The following is a 20613-nucleotide window of genomic DNA, read 5'->3' as shown; positions in this document are numbered from 1 at the left end:
AAGGCACCAGGCCAGCGAGGGAGTGAGAAATTATGCAGTGTTCACAAAGAGCCTCAGGCATCGTTAATAGCAGAAGGACAAGTGAGTAACTGTTCGTATCGCAGGCGAAGCATCAGAAGCAGCAGCACCACTGGCAGGACAAGTCGTCACTGGTAACGCCCTAAGTGACCGTGTTGGCTGACGACGAAGCTGTCTGGCGCTGGCTGTAGGATCTGGTCTGCGGGTGACATGGCCTGAGCCGTTCCGTTGTTCTTTACCTTCTCGTACCTCCCGCGCCTCCACCACTTCTGTCATTCTGCTTTCAGCTGGGTTGTCTGGTACGGCCAAGCGCGTATCACTTGCGAGCCGCCAGCAGGCCAAGCACCCAATTCAAAACTCCTCTCGTTTTGTCTCCTCTTCAAGGAGTACTGCAAGGCATTGTCTTTCGAAAATGTTTTTGTCCTTCTACATTGCTGCCGACACCGGCTGCCAGGAACCGCTACCGCTTCTGCTATCACGAAGTCGGGGGCGACACAGTTGGGTTGGTTGGACGCTTCGTCTAGTTCAAGACTGCAGTCTGAACGGCGATCTCTTCTTTTACCAAAGCATTGCTTCCTCTTGATGCTGCTGTTTGAAGCTGCGGATGATGTAGCATCGTCAAGAGAAACAGAAGCGGTAGCAAGTCCTTCGTTCTTTGTCTCTTTTCCTCCAACAAAGCTAGCTAGTGCCAACAACGGAAGCACCATCTCAGCCACCACTACCATCATCCTTATGGTACTCGGAGAGGAAAAAACCCCTTAACATCTTAGACAGGGCAAAGCTTAGTTCACGTTCGTTTTATCTTTAACAACTAACTAGAGTACTGCGATTTGCCTGAGGAGAAACCGGGATCGAGGGGCAATCGGTCGGTGGAAGAGAAAGACATTTTTCGTGCTCAGTTCAGTTCAGAGGACTCAGTTCGACGCCTAGTGCGCTAGGCAAAGAACGGACGAGAAAAGTGGAGAAGCAGAAAGCATACAAGTGAAGGCGGTAAAAACTTCAGCGATACTTTTAGGAGTAGTAAATAGTAGAGATTAGGGGATGTTGTTGTGAAGGAGGTATTTTTTCAATAATAAATATCACTCATCCGTTCTCTTTTCTGAAGAAAGCTCTGATAAGTGAGTTAGAGTTTACGCCTCGTGTGATGCATGCGCTTTGTCTCCTGCCCACAGGCCAGTTAAGCAGACAAGCTACAAGGCGGGGTTCGTTCTTCTGCAACAACCAAGCAACGAATCTTGAACGAACGGACTGGGTCGGGCTAGGTGGTTTGGACTGCGGCTCGGCAGTCCTCAGAGGAGAAAATGCAGAAACGACTTGAAAATAGCTGGGGTGACCATGGCGGGCAAAGGGGGAATTACAGTTATGGGCAAAGTGCTGCGTCAGCAACTGCATCCTTCACAAGCGACACCACCGGTCAGAGCGGTAGCGACAAGCGTGGCTGCATCAAGCATCTCAGTTCTGCAATCTAATGCTGCGACAATGAGGACCAGAGAGATCCCCCAAATCTTTGCCGTCCTTAACACAACTCGATTTTGCCTTCTCAGTATCTCCTCATTTTTTTTCCTGATGTTTCCTGCACTGATCGCTCAGTTATAGTTTGACTTTACTGCGTCATAGCTGCCTGCTCTCGGCGTCGAGGCTTGCCTGTATCGAGCGACGCTCGATGCGTCATCGAGTGAGTCATGTCATTTTGATGCTAGCTGGAGCGGTCTTAAGTCAAGATTTCCGGGTTATTAAGGACATCGCTTTTTTCTATTGGTCTTCGTGCTATTTTAGTCGTAGTACTAGATTTATTTTCTAGGTGTATCAGGGCTCAGTATTGGGGAAGGCGGTGCCACAGATAGGCTGAACAGTTATTACCAGTTACCATTATCGTTGCTCTCAACGCGCATTGTCGATACGTGCACGATGATATGTTATCGTGTACGGACTCTAACCAAAACAAAATAAGCGGAGCTTTTTGACGGCAAAAAAGAAAAATGATTGTTGAAATTTAATCAGGCACTTAGATCGATATGACAGACATGATGATGATTAAGTTATAATGATAAAGAAGGGAGAACTTTACATGTAAATAAATTACTGTTTTTTCATACGACGATTTTTGTCGCAATATATTGATTTATCAACACTAATTGGAAGGACGGGTTTCCTAGCTTGGATCAATATGTTTTAGCTTCCGGATGCAGTAATGTTGAGCAGACCGTTAAGCGATGAAGCTAACTGATATTTTGCGCAAAAGACCACGACACGTTTGTTAGCAATTTGGTCAAAAATTGTGATCGGTCCCTTGTTACAGTTACTGTTTTCATGCACAAGGTGGAGGACATTTTTCAGAGAAAGAAAACAACCTTTATAAACGTAGTTTCAACCCCACAACACGTACACACGCTTGCATGCAGCCTATTGCATAAATTATCCTAGCGAAAGGTTGGGTAACATATAACGTCATGCCGTCAGCTACAAACCGGTTCAAACTTCTATCTATCCGGCTATCCGTTTGCCCTACCAGTTTTGTGCCTTTCACCGCCGACGAACTCACTGTTGTTGTTTTGGCTAACAATCGGTAGCTTCCATCGGTTGGTTTGCGTGAACTCATCTGGACTTATTTACGTGCGACTTTTTCATCGAGGCGTGGCCACAAATAAGCTCCACCAACGCCAGGTTACTTCTGTGAGAACGGATGCCAGGCCGTTATTGCGCACGAGTTAGGGGCTCATTTGAACAATAAGTTTGCTTCTCTGTAGGTGTATACGTTTGTCCCTTTGTGAGAGCTTGTTTGTAATGACATCAGTTTGCCAACTTCACCGCTAGAAGGTTCAACAACTCTAGTGAAGGTTATTATATATGTAGTGGGTTGTCGGCCGGTGAGAAACACAAGACAATATGCCATAGCCTCGGCTAGTGTTCCGTTTCCGGCTCTGTCATCACTTCAACGAAGGCCTGACAGCGTTCCTGGCCTTTAAGATAATAAGCTCCTTTACCACTCTCGGCGAAAACTGTATAATGTACCGGAGTGGCTGTGCTCGTACCATCTATAGTATTACGGCAGCTTCCGCCGCTCCGCTGTCGCCGCTGGACTGTCGCCGCTGCAATCGCCAGCGCCGTAGTGCGTGCTGATCCGTGGTGCGAGAGCTACAGGAAATGCGGTTAGCCGTTAGCGAATGACTGCTGGGCGGGCTGCTGCTTGTCGGATCAATAGTCATACGGTTATTGCTGTTCATAATCATTGTGGTCGCAGTGGGGCACTGGCAACGCTGGTAAGTTAATAGGGATACCAGTTGTAGGCATGCCATTGCCTTAGGCGCTGGGGGGGCATGAGCTAACGAAGGTAAAGAGTCACAAGCAACAAGAAAGCCAAGCTATGACAGCACAAACGTGTGGGGGGCTGCAGAAGGCTTAAGTTGGAAAATGAAAGGGCACCCTGGATCGAAGAGCGATAGGAATTCGGACTTTAGGTGGTTAGCTCACTGGGTAACACCGGTGCAGTGATACTGGTGTTCAGTAGTTGAGTCCGTATAACTCTTCCGATTCACTGAAGGGGTTACACTAAGAGGACGGAGGGAACAGATGAGTGTGTTCGACAAAGAGAAACCTGCGAATCAAGGGCTGTCGGAAAGGGGTATTCAGTGGGTAGAAAGCATGAGGAGGCAGCAAACGGCGACTTCAGTGAATGAGAAGAGCAGCTGCTCTAGGAAGATGGTTGCTTAAAGCTTCGGAGCTCGCCAGGCGTTTCTTGCAGACAAAAATAGTCGTGGCCGCGTCGTCTTCGTTAGCGGAGCCCATGCCCCACCACCTTCGCGACCGCCGCGACAGGTTCCATAAACCACCACTACTATCACGAGTCCCTCGATTCCGAATTTCCAACCAACAGCCATACACTTTGCAGAATCCTCTCGTCTCAACCTCTCTTTTTATTTGTGAAAGACCCACTAGCTGTCGTCTTCGCCACCCGCTACGCCTCTATTACTTCTGCTGCTGACTAATTATGACTGCAAGGGTCTTTTGTTGAGGGCTTGCTTCCGTAGCAGCAGTCGCCATCGCCGCGGTCTGTCGAACAGAGGAACAACGCGCTAGACTGCTTGCGAACACGAGACGACACTGAAGCATTGCCTGCTGTATAGTCGGCTGAGTTGAAGCTCCCATCGACCGAATAGGATTGTGGCGGCGACGGCCTGCGGCAGGCCAAACAGACGGGGAGATGACAGTGTGACCCGTCAACTGGCTCGATTGCCGGTAAAAACCTGGTGAGAACGCAGCCGCAGGCTCCTTCTATCCACTGTTTTACGTGCATTCACCACCGATGTCAGGTCACATGTGTTGGCTGGTCTGAATGAAACCGCTGTGTAGTTGAGTTAGGTAGAACAGATCCGGCTGGACCTACTTCACTACGTTTGTTCCTCTGTACACTTTTCTGCTGTTCACGACACGTTTCGTGTTCTTCAGCAGCGAAACAGGTTACTACTGTTTTCCCTTTTGTCGGTCGCTTGTTCGCATCTTCGGTCTTTGTCGTACCATTCTTTCATATCCGCACGCTCGATAGTTTCTATTCAGTATTTCCTGTTTGTGTAACTTCGCCCTATCTTTTGCTTTACCTCGATTTTGTCTTTCCTTGTTCTGCAGCAGGTTTCTTCTCTATTCGAGGGCAAAGTTTTCACCAACGTAAGCATCTTCTAGCGGAGTCTTCGGTAGAAGATGTTCCTACCAACCCGCTTTACCTTCTAGGCCCCGCGGTACGCAACTCAATTTCAATATGCTTGAGCATAGTAAGATGTGGCAATTTATCTGTAGTTTTAGATTACTGGTAACTGTTAAAATAATAGTGTCCCCGTGATAGCGCAGCTGCTAACGTGCTTGCCTGTGCAACTTACGGACGTTTGATCTTCTAGGTCCGAATAAGGACGTGAACATACTTCGCCCTTCATTTTATGGCTAAAGTACCAGGCGTAAAACTGAAAAATATGAGACCGATATAATACTTTCCACTTCTGTTTTCTTCAAGGTTTGCACTATTTTATATATATTAAATTATATAAATCCTTCAAATGACTGTGTATCATGTTGTTTGTGCAAATGTGCCTTATCTCGATTTATTTTAAGCACGATATGTAGTTTTCCTATGCCCTTTTTATGAGGAATATGCTTATTTCAAACATGCCAACAACATTAGGGTCAGAGTAACCCAGTAGGAACCACTGAAATAGCACAGTATTCCAATTTAGTTATGTCCCACCGCTGATCCTATTTAGTGGCAGCGGCATCACTACGAGGATCAGTAGCATATCTAAAACTCACGCGTCGTCTGCTACGATCACCGTTCACGCTTTTAACTGTTCCCGCCTTGCACAGTATTTGACACCCTTCTCGTTCCATATCTGTATCGTACGAAATTGCATTCTAACCGTTCCCGCAATTCACCCGTTTCAATTTGACTCGCCTATCATTTCCTCCGACTTCGCGTTTCCCCTTTTCTAGCTATCTGCTCCTCTTTCAGCTTGATTTCAGCTTGGATCCTCAGCGTAGCTTCTTCTTTGCTAAAACCTCTTTCTTTGCTTCTCATCATCTAGCCGCCCATTTTTTTCCTTTAAACGAAAACGAAAGGGCGCAAATAACAGAGTCAGGGGGTCACCGGGAGTAACCCTCAACTGAATGTTCACGTTCCTCACAACCACGCTTGGCTACTACGTATACACGTATCACTAAGAGGCACGCTGTTCACACAGAACTGTGACGTCCCAAAAAAATTCGCCCGGTCCGCATAACCGGCGTAACAGCAATAGCAGCGACTGTAGTAACGCCAGAAGAGCGAACGGTGACTGCGTTTTTCGCGTCTATCTAAGTTTTGCTAGCGTTGTACGCCGAGCGGCCTGAAGTGCATCAGTGAGTTTTGCTTGTTCACTCTATTACTCCATCCCTTCGCCGCTCGTTTGGCTCGTCGCCTCTTTGCTGCTGTTGCTGGTTCCGCTTTTATCCGCTTGACTCACACTAGCGCTTACTATTCATGACAGAAACATGGCTCTGAGGGTGGAAATGGGCATTGACGGGACAAGCTAGCGCGTTAGAGCGAAGTGACACGGTCGGCAGCAGGCGAACCACCAAAAGTCGGAAAACGTTTTTCTGCCCGACGCTTCATCTGCATCGGTGGATGAGCCACTGGGTGTGATGGGCGAAGACGGTGATGGAGGCCGAAACACGGTCGTCAGACCGCGGCGCCGGCAACAATGTCCACAAATCGCGGAGACATCGACAACGCCGAAGACGACAACGTCGACCACGACAACTGTTGCTAGTGCTACTGATGGTGCCACTACCACCACGAAAACGACAATTTGACTCTGCTATACCAGGGGCTTCACCAGCGGGGCCGGCCTCTTCTGCCTACTTTTCATCCGGCTGGCTTGCTCTAGCCCGCTAGCAATTGACTAGCTGCTGAATCTAGCCCCCAAGCCCCTATTCCGCGTTACTTCCCTTCAAGTCTCCTCTCTAGGCTCGCCTTTCAACTCGCTGCAACGTAATCCTTTGAATGAAGTGAAGGTGCAGTGGCGCGTGAGTGCCATCTACATACGACCTCTTTCTTCCCCTTGCCTTTTCTCTAGTCCTTTCCTCCATCTATCCACCAGCACGCAGTTCGCGAACCGAATTGAGGCCACGCTCGTCCAAGTGCCCTTCCCAGCTTTGTACATAGCAGCTCTTACTGACCTGTAGTCTTAGCGCGATCGCCCCACGTTCATTCGTACAGACTGCGCCGCTGCTCTCCGAGTTGCTACCAGAACCGTCTGGCTCCATCCGCATTCTGTGTAACGCCCTCCCCCTCGCTTCCCTTTTCTCTGTGTTAATCGCTCCGCGGAACTGAGAACTGCTACTACGGTGACTGGGAAGAACTGAAAAACGCGCCGCCAGGTCGGGCGACAAGCGCGACCGCTTATTACCTCAACTTTTTATTCGCACCGACCCGCCCTGAAAATTTGGCCCCTACATTGTCTGTACAGCAGCCGCCCCTCTTCATCCGTGTCCCCGGCTAAGGCTTAGCCTTCGTTTTCTATACTCTGTAAATGCGTCTCGCAGCGAAGTAGTGAGCACTCTCCATAGCCACTATAGCATGAAAAGAAACGCCTCGACGGTTGCGCCATACTGGGATGAAACGAGTCTGAGTCTTATACTAGTGTCTGATAGAGAGGGCAAGTCACTTCCCCTTAAAGAATACTTTTCGTTTTGCAAGAAGAAGAAAAAAACGACGAGCAGATACGAGTGAGAGAAGGATTGTAACGTGTGTGAAGGCAAGAGGCCAGCTTCTAACGCCAGTAGCTTCATTGGAGCTCTGGGTAGGTGGGCGGCGAACGATAACTGCTGGAAAAGCTGAACGTTGACCTGAGCGGTATGGAGTGAACGCAGCCTTAGTTTTTAGCTAGCCCTAAGTGGCTCTCCAACCACTAAAGCCTGTGCGTTCTCTCGATTCAAAGAGAGCCCCGTCGTAACAGCAGACGGTGCACGAGCCGAAGTATCTGTAACAGTCGCAGCCAGTCAGCACGACAGACACGCAGAGACAGACGAAGAACGTAAGCAAACAACAATGGTCTACTGCTGCATACCCTGCCAATGTTATTCGTAAGTTTCAGCGAAGGGCCTGAGGCAGTGTTTGGGGAATAAACTCAACGGCGAGAGGTTTCCCAGAGGCCTGAGATAGAAAACGGCATAATTGGGGGCAGACGACCTCGGCAGCAGACCCGAGAGCGGCCAACCACCATCACATGAAAAACGAACAAAAGAAGAGAAACGAAGAAGATGAAGAATATAAGACGCAAAGCTCAGTCGTTGGCTCATTGAGTGCACAGGACGCTGCGATACAAGTGCGTTACGGCAACCACGAAGGCCTGTCCGAAAGCGACGACGTTAAACACGCGGCCGGGTACAACGAGGCTAGCAGACGAAAAAATTAATGAGTGCGTGAGCTCTTTCCTAAGAAAAGTGTGCTTTGAAAGATCTATTTGACCCTCTTCAATACAACCTGCTGAGCCTGGAGAAACACGAAATAGCTTAGAGAAAGGAAGGCGAAGATAAGGGGGTGAGGAGAAAAGGATACTGAACAGAAGGTGCAGGGTAGTGTCTTTTAGTTGAATATCCCTCGTATCCAACAAGTTTGACGCTAGCAGTAGCGTTCATGGACGAATTTTTCATACCTACTAGACGAAGGGGGCAGTACAGTCGCCTAACCTGATTCCTTAAAGGGCAGACACGCACGACTCAGAGAAAAGGTGCAGGCTCGCGAGATGCACACGCACCGAACGAATCAAGCAGTCGTTACGATGAGCGACTAGCCATGTTTACTGTTGGGATTCTTTATTCTTCCCTCTCGAAGTCACTGTCACTGATGTTCCATTATGTTGGTCCGGCCGCTAGTCGTCGCAGAAGTGGCCCAAGGTTGCGTACAAATGAGAAATACGCACGCAAGACGAAACTAGCGCCGAGAGAAAACGTAAGGAGGCGCGGCGTCTTTCACAAAAGAGCACACCAACAAACCACATTTGAACGGTAAAAATACGTCATGGAAGTGTCATAATGTTGGCAGAACGTCCGATGATGGTGACTTCTATGTGGGGCGTGATCATCTCTAGCTATAAGAAAGTAATAGTATACGTATATATACAAGACAAAACAAAATTATTTGCACTTGTCTCGAGAGTATATCGTACTACAACCACCGCTTTATTTCGATTGGAGATAATCTTTACGTGAGTATACGTAGTACATGGTGTCGTCCTTATGGTTATCTTTTTAAATAATTATACTGAAAACAAGACGATTTTTTTCCGTCCATATAGCTTTTTGTAATATAGACAAGGAATCACTGTATCAAACTTGGATTACTTACTAACCAGAGGGTGGTAGCACTCACCGGCTAACTTCTTTGTTTCAACTGCTGCAGTGGTCTTAAATTATACAGCAATATTAAAACTTATACGGCTATTGCTACGTATGCCATTAGGCAGATTCAGTCCCTGACGGTAAGCAAGATTTGTTCCGCTGAAAACCAGGGTGACAGGAAAGAACAATTTCTAAAAAAGGTCAGGATTCGTGTGTCGTCGAGAGTGTCGATCAAAAAACCTGTCGCGTTGCCAACGGAGGGCAAAGTATCGGCTGTTGGAAACGATCCCAGCGCAAAAAAAGGAAAAGCGTTGAAAAGGACAACCCGTACCTATGCAAACCGTGTGCTACGGAAATAAAAAAGAAAGTTCGCGCTCTATTTGAACAGTAGAAACCGCTCGTCCGAACCGTCGAAGACACACGGCCAATGTTACCTGCCTGTCTGGCCGAAACAGATTTTCTGTAACGGTTTTGCTTGTCTGATGTTCCTCCACTATATATGCTTTTTTTACGGAAGACCTTTGTCGTCGTATACTTGTAAAAACAGTGAAATGGGCAGTGTCTTAAGAGGAAGATCAAATATATATCTAATACTCGTATATCTATCGGGAATGAACGCGGACTAGCATGAATTCTCGGGTGAGATTCAGAAAAGACTCATTATATAACAGATAAGTTAGCTCAAACACTGTTCTCCCTCTCGCCCCTACTCTCTTTCTACTTATATATATATATATATATATATATATATATATATATATATAATATTTTCCCGTCAAAAATCTGCATTAAGTTATACTTACAGTCAATGCTAGGACTGAACTCGAATTTTTACACAGAGCTTACTGTGTCCTATGGTTTTATTATGCTATCGCTGGAATACCGTTTTAATAGCTGTAGGCAACGTTGGAGTCACGAACTTGCTTTAGGCACAATTAAAACTAGTACTCGTAAATTCGTTTGCATGGGGTGAAGGACCATTGAAAGCAGACGACGAGACTCCTAGTACGAAATGCTTTCAAACCCCCGCGGCTTTGAAGCCCATCAGAGCTCTCTGGCGGTAATTTTGACTATTCACTTAAACCCCCCTGAGCGAAACGATACGACCAATTTCTGATCGAAGTCCCGGACACTACTTAGCCTTTGCGTTTTGCATATATACATACATGCGGATGTCGTTGAATTTTTTCTTCTCTTAAATGAGCACATGGCCAGTCCTTATGGGACCCCTTCTTGAATGCGCAATGGTGGTAAACTGATATTGAAGGTAACTTTCGTGAATAAGGAAAAATAACTTTACGCAGTCGTAAAATATTTTATCATTTCTGCTAATATAAGTTGGATCTTGCAAACATACATGAAGGATTTGTCTACATCATAGGGAATTGAAGAAGAGAATGTAGTAGAGAGACGGGGCGAACCATAACAGCTTCATCGTATTAAATAGGGACGAAAAAAGCCTATGAACAAAGTCTTGTCAGACGGAAATCGCCGGGTGCCCGAAAACGGAAGTCCAATAAATGGCAGGAGGAGAATGAGACAGAGGCAAAGTGAGGTAGAGAACGGAGCGATTGATGGAAGAATGGCGGAAGTGTATAAGTATCTTCACAGGGAGAGGCCACAGTAATAGAGGAAGCCGAAATGATGAAGGGATAGGCATGTTATGTTTGCCCGCTAACCTTAGGGACACGTTCTGGTCTAGGTTCGAATCCCAGCATAGACAGACAGACAGACAGACTTGGTTTCGTGATGGCAGGAGCCAGCCGTAAAACTTGAAACACAGAGGCATGTTATGTAAGTGAAGAATTGGTTCGAGGACTGCGTGACGGTTAGCCTTCGCTGACGAGCTATGCTGCACTTGGAAAATATGACAACACGGAGCGCTATAGACGAGAGCAACTGGGGTAAGACTCGTACGAACGTAGGATGTTTTCTGATGCAATACTTGCGCGAGATAATACGTAGAAGTTGATATTGCTGACGTTTGTTAATATGATGTATGTAATGTGGGTGGTAAATATTAGAAAGAAATAGATACACACGTTCAAGTTTCTTGCGTCTGTGTTTCCTAAAAGGCAGACTACTCTCCGTGTTTGTGACTCGTGCTAGTCGTTACCTACCTCAGCATTCGCCACCGAGTATAGCTAAAACAAGAGATCCCTAACTACTTTGTAGCCAAACGTCCAGACGCAACGAGTGAATGAGCGTCCGTAAATAAACTGCAATGTCATAGAAGGTACATATGCCTACATAAAAACGTGTCAATAAAATTTTAATTAATAATAAATACATGGTTATCTAACAACATTTACCTCGGCAAATATTGTCATCTACGGGAGACAATCCATATTTAACTTATTGATAATATGAATAAGTCTATCTCTACCATTCGATAAATACAGTTAGATCAACGACTATATGGTCAGCCTCTTATATAGCAAGCAGTTATGAGACTAAGAACGCTGACAAATGGTACAATCGAACGGACAAATTTATGAAGGGACTACCAATCAGGCTGGACTAGTTATGGGTGGCCTGATTATATGGCGTGGAGCAACACTCACTCGACGGTTTCGTTAAGCGATTGTCATACCGTTCTTTTTAACATTGTCAAGATCTTTTACCACACCCTGTATATATGTTCAAACATTGATTTCGAACCGAAACTTGCATCTACTGTACAACATGTAAGGTAGACTATATGAGAAACAGGACAAAGCATGCCAACGAGCACAATACGTTTCAGGCCAGCAGATCAGTTTGCTCCGTACGTTTAACGCTCAACCTTTTTGCATCATCATTGTCACCAACAGCATGAGTGAACCCATAAGCGGGCCTGGTGTCCTACTAGTCGACAACCGTCGGCCGAAAAAGCTACGCATTGCTAGCAAAATAAAATACTCGGACCAATCAAATGTAACAGCAGCGTGCCATATAGAATGCTCCACAAGGCACACTTGGGAGAAATATCGCAGGTTGACAATTATTTCGAGCTATCTGTTATAGAAAACAGAAACAGACATATAAATCTGCACCAGCAGATCGACTTTTTGTTCGAGCAGGTCGTATCGTCTGCCACATCCTGTGTATTCACTAATCTTCGGGATACACACATTTTTCGAGTATGTGCATGATGCTCGCTCCACAGGCAGTTTCGTTCATATAACCTATTGTAGGTGTACTTGTGGCGACATAGTAACAATGGGATTGCGTATACGGCACGTGCTTACCCCATTGCGTACGTCACTATAGGGTTTTGAGGAAAAAAATGTTAGCTTGTATTCTGTCTCGTCACTTGTTTCAGTTGAAATTTTATGCCTTTAAAAAGCAACAGTTAAGTGAGCAATGGACCTACACCGGTCCGTTTCGTAATGACCAAACGTTGTTGAGTGTGAAACGAAAATTTGCAATTTCTAATATACTGTGTGTCCCCTGAACATATCCCAGAACAGAAGCAGAAAAGGCAACGGCCTCGGCGTGTATCTTAAACTTTTGCCCTATCGTCTTGCTAAACTACTATTGCGCTCTTCAGTGTAATAGTGGCGTATTACATTATTAGCTGGGAGTGGGACAGATAAGCTGAACCAATCTAGTTCTTTAACATCATGCTAGACGTCTGAAAACTAAACTGCATGCCGTTCAAAAGCGGTATTTGAGCTTTTCTTTCTACAGATTCGATGTTTGTCTGAGCGTATCCCCCTGTACACTTGTGTCAGGCCACCCATCGCTTTGTTTGTGTGTGTGTAAGGGGTCGGGTAAAACCGAAGAGAAAAAAAAAAGCAAAAAACTCACCTCACTGGCGGTGACAGCGGGTTCCGCAGTGGCAATGCCCGCCTGGGCTGCCTGCGTCTGTTGAAGGATATACTTGTTTAGCTTGGCGTCGAGGGCGAGTTCGAACGCGGCCGCAAACTGATCAGCAGGCCCGGACAACATGGCACTATCCTGAACCCACAACACCAAGATCATCGTATTGCACGCATTATTCAGGCACAGAGGTAAAGGGAAACAGGCAGAGGGTTTTTGGCGTTGAGCAGCATACCGGCAGCGCATATGGTATGGCCAGAGCATAGTATAGATGAGTCGGTAGTCCAATTCGAGTGGCAGGATCGTGTGGGGACAAATGAGGCGCAACAACGTTCACGGGCATTCACGAGCAGAGCATAGGAAGGGAGGGTATAATGAGACAGCGTATATTACACCATAACGTAATTAATGTGCGGAGATCGTTTGGTGTATAGTACAATGTGTGAGGTGAGGTTCGTTTTTATCGAGAGGTCCGTAGTAAGTAAACACCGTCAGGAACCCAGCAAGATCGCCGTTAGGGTCGGTCGATGATCGACGCGCATATGAAAGTTGAATCGATAATAAGCATCGGCATGTTTTGCACAGACGGTGGCAGCATGGCCAGGAAGCGCACGCAGACCCAGTCGCACGTGTTTGTATATTTCCATTGAGAGAAGTAACAAGTTCGTTCCGATCGAGTTCAGTTTGGTTCAGGTCATGGCGGATTGGGCCAGGAAAAGAACGCGTTTGTTTGACAAATAGTAAATGGGTCAGTTCGGGCATAAGGCCATATACATACAGTATTTTCCCATAGTTGATAGCGGTCGCGGCACCGTCAATGATGGTTGTGATGGAGGGCGTATCGAAGAAGCATGGTCATCAAGGCATCATCATCATCGATTGAGTCACCACGGAAGCAGTTGGATCGTTCGGGTTTGGAGTGGAGTTTGATGATTGATGATTCAGCAGCGAACCCGTCAACCGATTCATGAAAAAACATGCGACAAAATGACGAAACACACACACACTCAAAGATAGCCCTAAACATCAACAGATGACTGGCTATCTTCTTAGGGAAAGGAAAATCATTTGTTTGATACATACCATAACTGCTAACAGCTGGACCGTTTAAACAGAACTAATGAGGAAAGCTACCGCTACTAATGCTCAAATTATAACTCAAGCCAAATAATAAGAATAAAATAGAGAATTATATATTTTCCATTAAATTCAAACGCAAGAATTATTAAGCATATACGATAAATCATTATTATATGTATATATATATATATACATGTGAAATAATCAATTCTACAACAATATAAATGTATTATGAAACTGTTAACTTATACGAAGCCATACATTTTTGTGTTGTAAGTAAAAATAAAAATTACTATCATCGTTGACAAAGATAGTGATGCTAACAACAAAAAACGTTCAGCTATAACTGAAATTCTAATATGGCAAATACCCTATTAGTGCTATGAATATCTTCTATAGTCATTGCTCAAGCATAACAGTTAACTCAAGTTCGGACTTCAGGCAGATGACAAGCAATGGATGAAGGGTGAGGTGAGGTGCTAATAACGGGAAATAAATACGATAAACATGCGTAAAACGTTCATTGCTACGGCAGATTGGATGTGAGGGGTGCGTACGTCTAAGACACACCCTATGACCACACACGAGATGACACACCGGCCGGTAATTATGGCAATTAGATAGCGTTCCGCTCAGAACTTGAACGGAATTCTCAGTTTATTACCACATATCAGCCACGTTTTTTCCCCTACCTTGACTTCAGGTTGTCACACAACCAGTGGGAGCTATAGAAACCGAACTAGAGCTATGTGTACCTGTGCGCTTGTGTTTATAAATGATTAAGTTTCTACATTTGATCACCAAATATAATCATATCGACACTATTGTTTCTTTGGTACTATGAGCTAAACTGCTACCTTCCGCAATGGAACCAATGCTCACTAGTATATACATAATTCAGCCACGCGGTCAGATTAAGGATGCAGATTGGAGGACTTTATGTATTTTATGTCGTTAAACTAATAGAAGAACAAAAGCTCATGCCGGTGTTATATAGCCCTCGGACAATTTCACGAACAGATAGGCCACCGCCTTCAGCCCCACAAATGCATACTCAGTTCATTCAACATAAACTGGAACAATGTTGACCGGAGTGGCGTCTCCCTGCCACGTGACGTCAAGCGACCATTAGCTATGCGCCACGATAACATCAAGGTCAGTGCGGTATACCCAGTGAAATGGTATTTATGCGTTTGAAATGTAGATAAATCACACATCACTAAAATTAAAGCCCTTTACGTGCTAACGGAGCGATTAGCATTAGGTACCTTCGCATCAAGAATTCGTGTGTTCGAGGCGGTACACTGAGTGCTCCGTGGTTTTTTGGTAGACGGCGGCAGTTCCTACGTTGCTTTGGCTTCTCAACCACTTCAGGTGAGTTAGACGACCGAACAAGCAGACGCCTACATCGTGCGCGAGCGGTATTTTCCCCTCACACACCACAGAGAACCGCGTACTCGTAAAGGGAGCTGATGTTGCTCTCGCAGTTATTGCAGCAGCTAGAGGCCCAAAAATTGTAGGACCACGCAAGTGAAGCAGGTCTTCCTCACGTGAAAAATCCCGCCAGTAGAAGGTACGCTGGGGGAACATGTCTCTGTTCACATCGGCATTTCAGTGTTCGCCTCGGGGCGGCCAATCCCGAAGCCCTCAACACTATTACCGTCTTCACCACAGGAGCAGCAGCTAGGACCAAGGAGAAAACCCTTCCTTCGATATGGACCCAACTAGCCGAAGGATCTAAAGCCTGGCACAGCGAACAGACCAGATTCGCTTTTCTTGCTTTTTGTGGGCGGGGTGCATAGAGCAAAAAACGGAAAAAAAGCTTGCAGGAAAAACACGTAGTTCAATTTAGCTCTCCCAATTTTAGCTTCAATCAATGGTTGTTGGCACTTCACGAGCAAATCATGACAGCTGCAGGAGTCCTATGCTTCTTTCTTGTACTGATTACCCTAAACATTAGACTCTTCTGTAGCCCAAAGTAGCAATGGTAATTCTTGTGAAAGTGGCATACGTAAATTAGATTATAGGAGAGGCGATCCCAATCTAGAAACCAAAACATCAAAGGGTCAAATTGTAAGAGGAAAAGCTGTTGTTTGTTACAAAATTACAACGATCCTAGCACACTGTGCTGTTTTTATAGGCGTAGGCCATTTTCAGATCCAAGCTTGGTTAAAATATTGAATTAAATTGAATACTCGTTTATTGATTAGCTATAATTGCCAATAAATGTTTAATGAGCAATATGTAAGCGCACCTATGTGGGCATTTTTAATCGATTTAAGATCGATTTTCCAGTACAAAAAATCATGATTACTATCTTTAGTGAGTTATTAAGAGATACGTGAGGAAAAACCGAGATGGTTGAGTTCTGGCACCTGATGGCCTCTCTAAACTTAATTTCTTCTTCACAGTATCGGATTAGTCGTCGCGCACTACATGAAGAAGACGCTGCGCAACGGGAAAAAAAATCCAGTTTTTTGACTCGTATCCAGATGATTATAGCGTACTCATTCAAACTCTACTTCCTTTCCGCTCTCAACCCCTGAGTTTTCAGTTAGTATCAGACAGATCTCTGCGAGCAAAATAAGTGCATCCACCAATGCGTTCTCGATTTTTTCGTTCTTTTCTTTTGCTGAGCGTATAAAATCTCTATCAACTGTCCCACCTTTACTTTGATTCGTATCGTGTTATAGAACATTTTTGCGGTACCAAACGGCAGTCGGGAATTACCTCCATACATTTGCTTGCACAGCTGCTAAGTTTTAAAATGTCTGCTACCCCGCAGTAGGAACCTGGGGACAGATAATATTAATCGTGTCTTTAGTAACGCAAATGAATAAGACGTCCCGTCGTTATCCAATTCGACGAATGTGTGTTAGGTTATGTCGTTGCGCTTTCAGCCGAGTTGCCATACGGTTCTTGTGTTCCGCCTCTATCCGCTCCATTCTTTACAAAATTCCTTACATCACATCCTTTCCCCCACCACTCTTTTCGTCTTACGAGTTCTCAGCTTTCTAAACCTCCATTCCTCTTAGGACATATGCTGGGGTGGTTCTCTTCGTACCATAGTGAACAGTGAAAAAGGAGCCACTGCTTTGCTATCTCCCCGCAAAACACGCCGTTTGCCTGCTATCATACGCAAGACAGCGGGCAGGAGTTATCCACACGGTCGGAGGAGGCGGCGAGGGTGAGAAATCGCAAGGCAAGACCAGCTTGGGAATACAGCGAGGCTGGGGTTTGTATGGGTGGTTTGACAGAATGCGGATAGTTCTCAGGCTTCTCTAGTGACTTCGTTGCTTTCTCCGCTGTCGCAACCGAAAGGCTGATTGTGGAGTAGTCGAAAAGGAAGATAATTACCCCGATTGCAAAGCCGCCAGCAGTAGCAGAAAAGGCGGTCGCTGCACTGGCTTTCCTAGTAAAAGGTTGTAGCGCGCTCGCCGGTGGCAAGAAAGACTAAAGCTTTTTCACTTCCCTTTCTCCTGACCCCTGGTTTCTCTCTCTACCCTTGTTCTCCCAAGTGTTCCACCTCCGTTAGTACTCACGTCATCTAGCCTCTTACCCGGCCATCTTTAGCATTGTACACTAAGTCTGCTTCTGCTAGTTCCAACTGCTTCTCAGTGGAATCGTCGGCTTTCTCTGCCTCAGGAAGAGGCTTCGTCTGTGCTGCTAATATCGCTACCGCTGCAAGTTGTTTGTTCCACTGGAGGTAGCTCGGGACCAGACAAGCAGACCCTACTACTATTACTTCTGCGGCTGTTATTACCGCTGGTAGACGGGAACATTCACGAGCGTAAAGAGTGAATAGATAACAGACGAGCAACGACCCGGTTTCGGGACGACGCAAGGACGTAGCGTAGGTTGGCCAAACGATGTAGGTTCGACAGGGAAGAGCGGTCTGGGTAAACCGCCCAGGACAGGGGTCTACATAGTCCAATCTCTGGGCTAGGAAGCGGAATCCGTTTGACCCGTCATGCGGAAAATGATCCTGGGCTCCGACTTCCAACCAGTCATTCGCCCGGCCATCCGCATGCTACTCAGCACGCTAAACCCAAATTTCCCCCCTTTTTCTACTATTTCCTTCCGTCCAAAGGCAGGTAGCAGCTGGGCCTTTCTGTGTACTGATACCGTACACCGTGATCGGTTGCTATAGCCGCCGCCCCTTCTGCCACCTTGCCGTCCCCATTTTATTTTCTATTATAGGAGTTAAAAGGGCCCGGGCCAGACAGAGTGGAGAAAGTTTCTGATGTTTCTTTGTAACTACTACGGTCAAAAGCTGGAGTCTAGAGAGGGAAAATGGATCGAGGCAAGCAATGGCTATGGGTGTACTAGGCGACGCTGTCGGTCGACCGATCCACGACGTCGACAACGACGAGAACGACGTTGATTGCCAAGAAACCACTGTCTACCTCTTCGTGGCGGCTTCTGGCCGACCAAAAGCCGATAGATAACAGGCAAGAGTACTCTTGTTTCCTCTTGGTTCCGGACCCCACCGTTGAAACAACGCCCTCTAGTGGTCGACACCTCTAGTAATGAAGAAACCGAGAAATACTGGGACCCTGGATGCGCTAGCGACAATGCTAGTTCCACAGACTAAGAGACCGCCAGTATTCCCGCCAAGAGAATAGCCGATCTAAGTCCCAGGCCTCAGTTGGACATGTAATCTTAGTTCGGGGTCCGTTGAACAGTTGACCAACAGACGGGTCGAGTTACAAGCAAGTGAAGAAAGAAACCGAAACGATCCGCGCGAGTTTAAACAGTACAGAATCTAACAAGCATGGCGTAGCTGAAGCTCATGCTATAACAGCTAGCTGAAAATTGTGTTTTGTATTATAGCACAACTTTTACGCGTAGCAGTTTCGATAGCAGGGCAAAGGAAGGCTGCCATAGTTATGGCAGCCTTCCTTTATTGATAGAAATCGGTGGGTGTTCCTTTTCTCACGAATCCGACCGATATTCTCACCTGTACCAAAGACCCGTCTGTCTTGGGCCATGTTGAACCTAATGTTAGGTTCATCATTATGAAAAAGCAGAACCAACACTCCCTTTGTGGCTCCTCCCTGATGGTCTCCAACCTCATTATGCCTATGATTCTTTTCCCACGCGATCACACCTCAATCGACTCGGCCCTACGGGATATAGTAGCATAGTATAGAGGAACGCCACAGACAGGAAGAATGGTGCCGCCAACTGCTATGCGGTGCATGGGCACCTCTCAAACAGGGTCACAGATGCTTCCAACGACGCCTACGACCAGGCCAACTGGACTAGCTTTCAGTACTTTATTAGTCCCCCAACTAACTGACTATGGGCCTGCAGCATGCAAATGATTCTATCAGTTAAGAAACAATGGACAGCAATAGGAGCATCGAGCCAAGTATGCATCGATATGAGTAATAGAGAAATACAGCGTTAAAAATCAGTAATCAAATAGACAAACGTCGACATTCTTTACATTTATTTAATATTGCAATATGACACAATGTTATTAGTTTCTACTGATCAAAAACAGGAAATCAGCGAACATTTCTGTTTATCCAGTTCTATACAAGCAATAGTCCGATACGTGCTTTGAAAATGTGTTCAAGCTGGCTTATTTATGCAAGCATAAGAAGTATTATCATAGAATTATTCTTATCTAATCCGTCTTCAATTAATTGTCATGATTTGCTACCTGACGTATTAATTGACGTCAAAGTTTTGTCTAAGTTACAAATTCCGTGTTCAGTTATTCACAATAACACTTTTTTTATAGCAGGGCGAAAGAGTACCTTCATGTGCCTTCTCTCCTTCTTCCTCGCCAGCCCTCTCACAATTTCTGCAACATCGCGCATGTTGAGCGCATTGGCAGTTTGAGACTCGCCGTACGTGGACTAGCCCTTAGCAGCTGCTACTTGAAGTGTTTCTTCCTAACCGAAAAGAATTTCCCGTCACCCCGCATCCGCGATCCGCATAACTCGCTATGAACAGCTGCTAAGGGAGTGGAGCTGGAGATACAGGAATTGAGAAACATAGCCACTTTTGGCTAGGTTTGGGTTGGGCTGGCATGCTGAACAGGTTCACTAGCCCAAGATATGAGGCCACTGTCTAGATTGATTGCTGCTTGCTTCAGCTGGTTGACTGGATAACGGACGGGTGTGAAACGGGATGGTATTCGTCTGAGCACCCATGGGCAATAATTCTACCTGAAAACAGGGCCAAGTGAGGCCACAGCAGCACCACCGTAAACTGGTGCAGCACCGAAAGAGGAAGACAGACTTTGTGCAACCCCAATCTGTCAGGCTCAGAGGCCATGAGAGCGAGGGTTACGACAACTGGGGCTGACCTAGCGCTTGAGAACTAGCCAATTTTGGCCCATCCAGGCTCCTACACTGTAGAAGAAGAAGAACCGGCATAACGTGTACCCGAACGCTCCTATAATAGAGAAGACTATGGTCTGCAAAGCCTCCAAGAAGAAGCTGATATTCGATTGACCTATCGGAGCCCTGGCTGCACCTGTGTCTGATCCCTTTCATTGACAACACATCTTCTCCAACTGATATCCGAGCACTATATCTGCCCACATTCAGTTACTACAATACTCATTACGGGAAAGATAAACTAACCACCTTCACCGTTTTTGATCCCGTTTCAGAGTCTCACATTTCCATACACAGAATAACTATGGATCTGCGGGCTTAATGCAGCATATATTGTGCCATAGAACTATTGTAAATAGCGTGCGAGGTGATGTCTGCCCTCCTTTTTACCACTCTATCGAATGGTTTCAAGAATATTTCCGATGCCGGGCATAGCTTAAGCTTCGATATGAATCAGGTAAGAAAGATGTCTAGCTTCAATGTATTACCCTTT

The 20613-nt window shown here is 46.0% G+C and overlaps 2 protein-coding genes across 10 annotated transcripts in view; one reads left to right on the top strand and one right to left on the bottom strand.

The window, feature by feature from the left end:
• The window catches only part of LOC111253430 (uncharacterized), a 440857-nt gene that overhangs the window by 154237 nt on the left and 266007 nt on the right, over window positions 1-20613 (top strand). The gene's annotated exons all lie outside the window — the stretch shown is intronic.
• LOC111253425 (RNA-binding protein Musashi homolog Rbp6-like) overlaps window positions 1-20613 on the bottom strand; it is a 317203-nt gene that overhangs the window by 128880 nt on the left and 167710 nt on the right. The window contains exon 6 of one of the 2 annotated variants that reach the window (XM_022812771.2): window positions 12673-12822. The exons of the other annotated variant lie outside the window; for it this stretch is intronic. Coding sequence (XP_022668506.2) covers window positions 12673-12822 — 150 coding nt within the window. The remainder of the gene's footprint in view (window positions 1-12672; window positions 12823-20613) is intronic. 2 annotated transcript variants of the gene reach the window in all.

The sequence above is a fragment of the Varroa destructor genome, unplaced genomic scaffold (assembly GCF_002443255.2).
Source record: "Varroa destructor unplaced genomic scaffold, Vdes_3.0 BEIS01000006.1, whole genome shotgun sequence".
Classification (NCBI taxonomy): domain Eukaryota; kingdom Metazoa; phylum Arthropoda; class Arachnida; order Mesostigmata; family Varroidae; genus Varroa; species Varroa destructor.
This window is presented reverse-complemented; position numbering and strand designations above follow the sequence as displayed.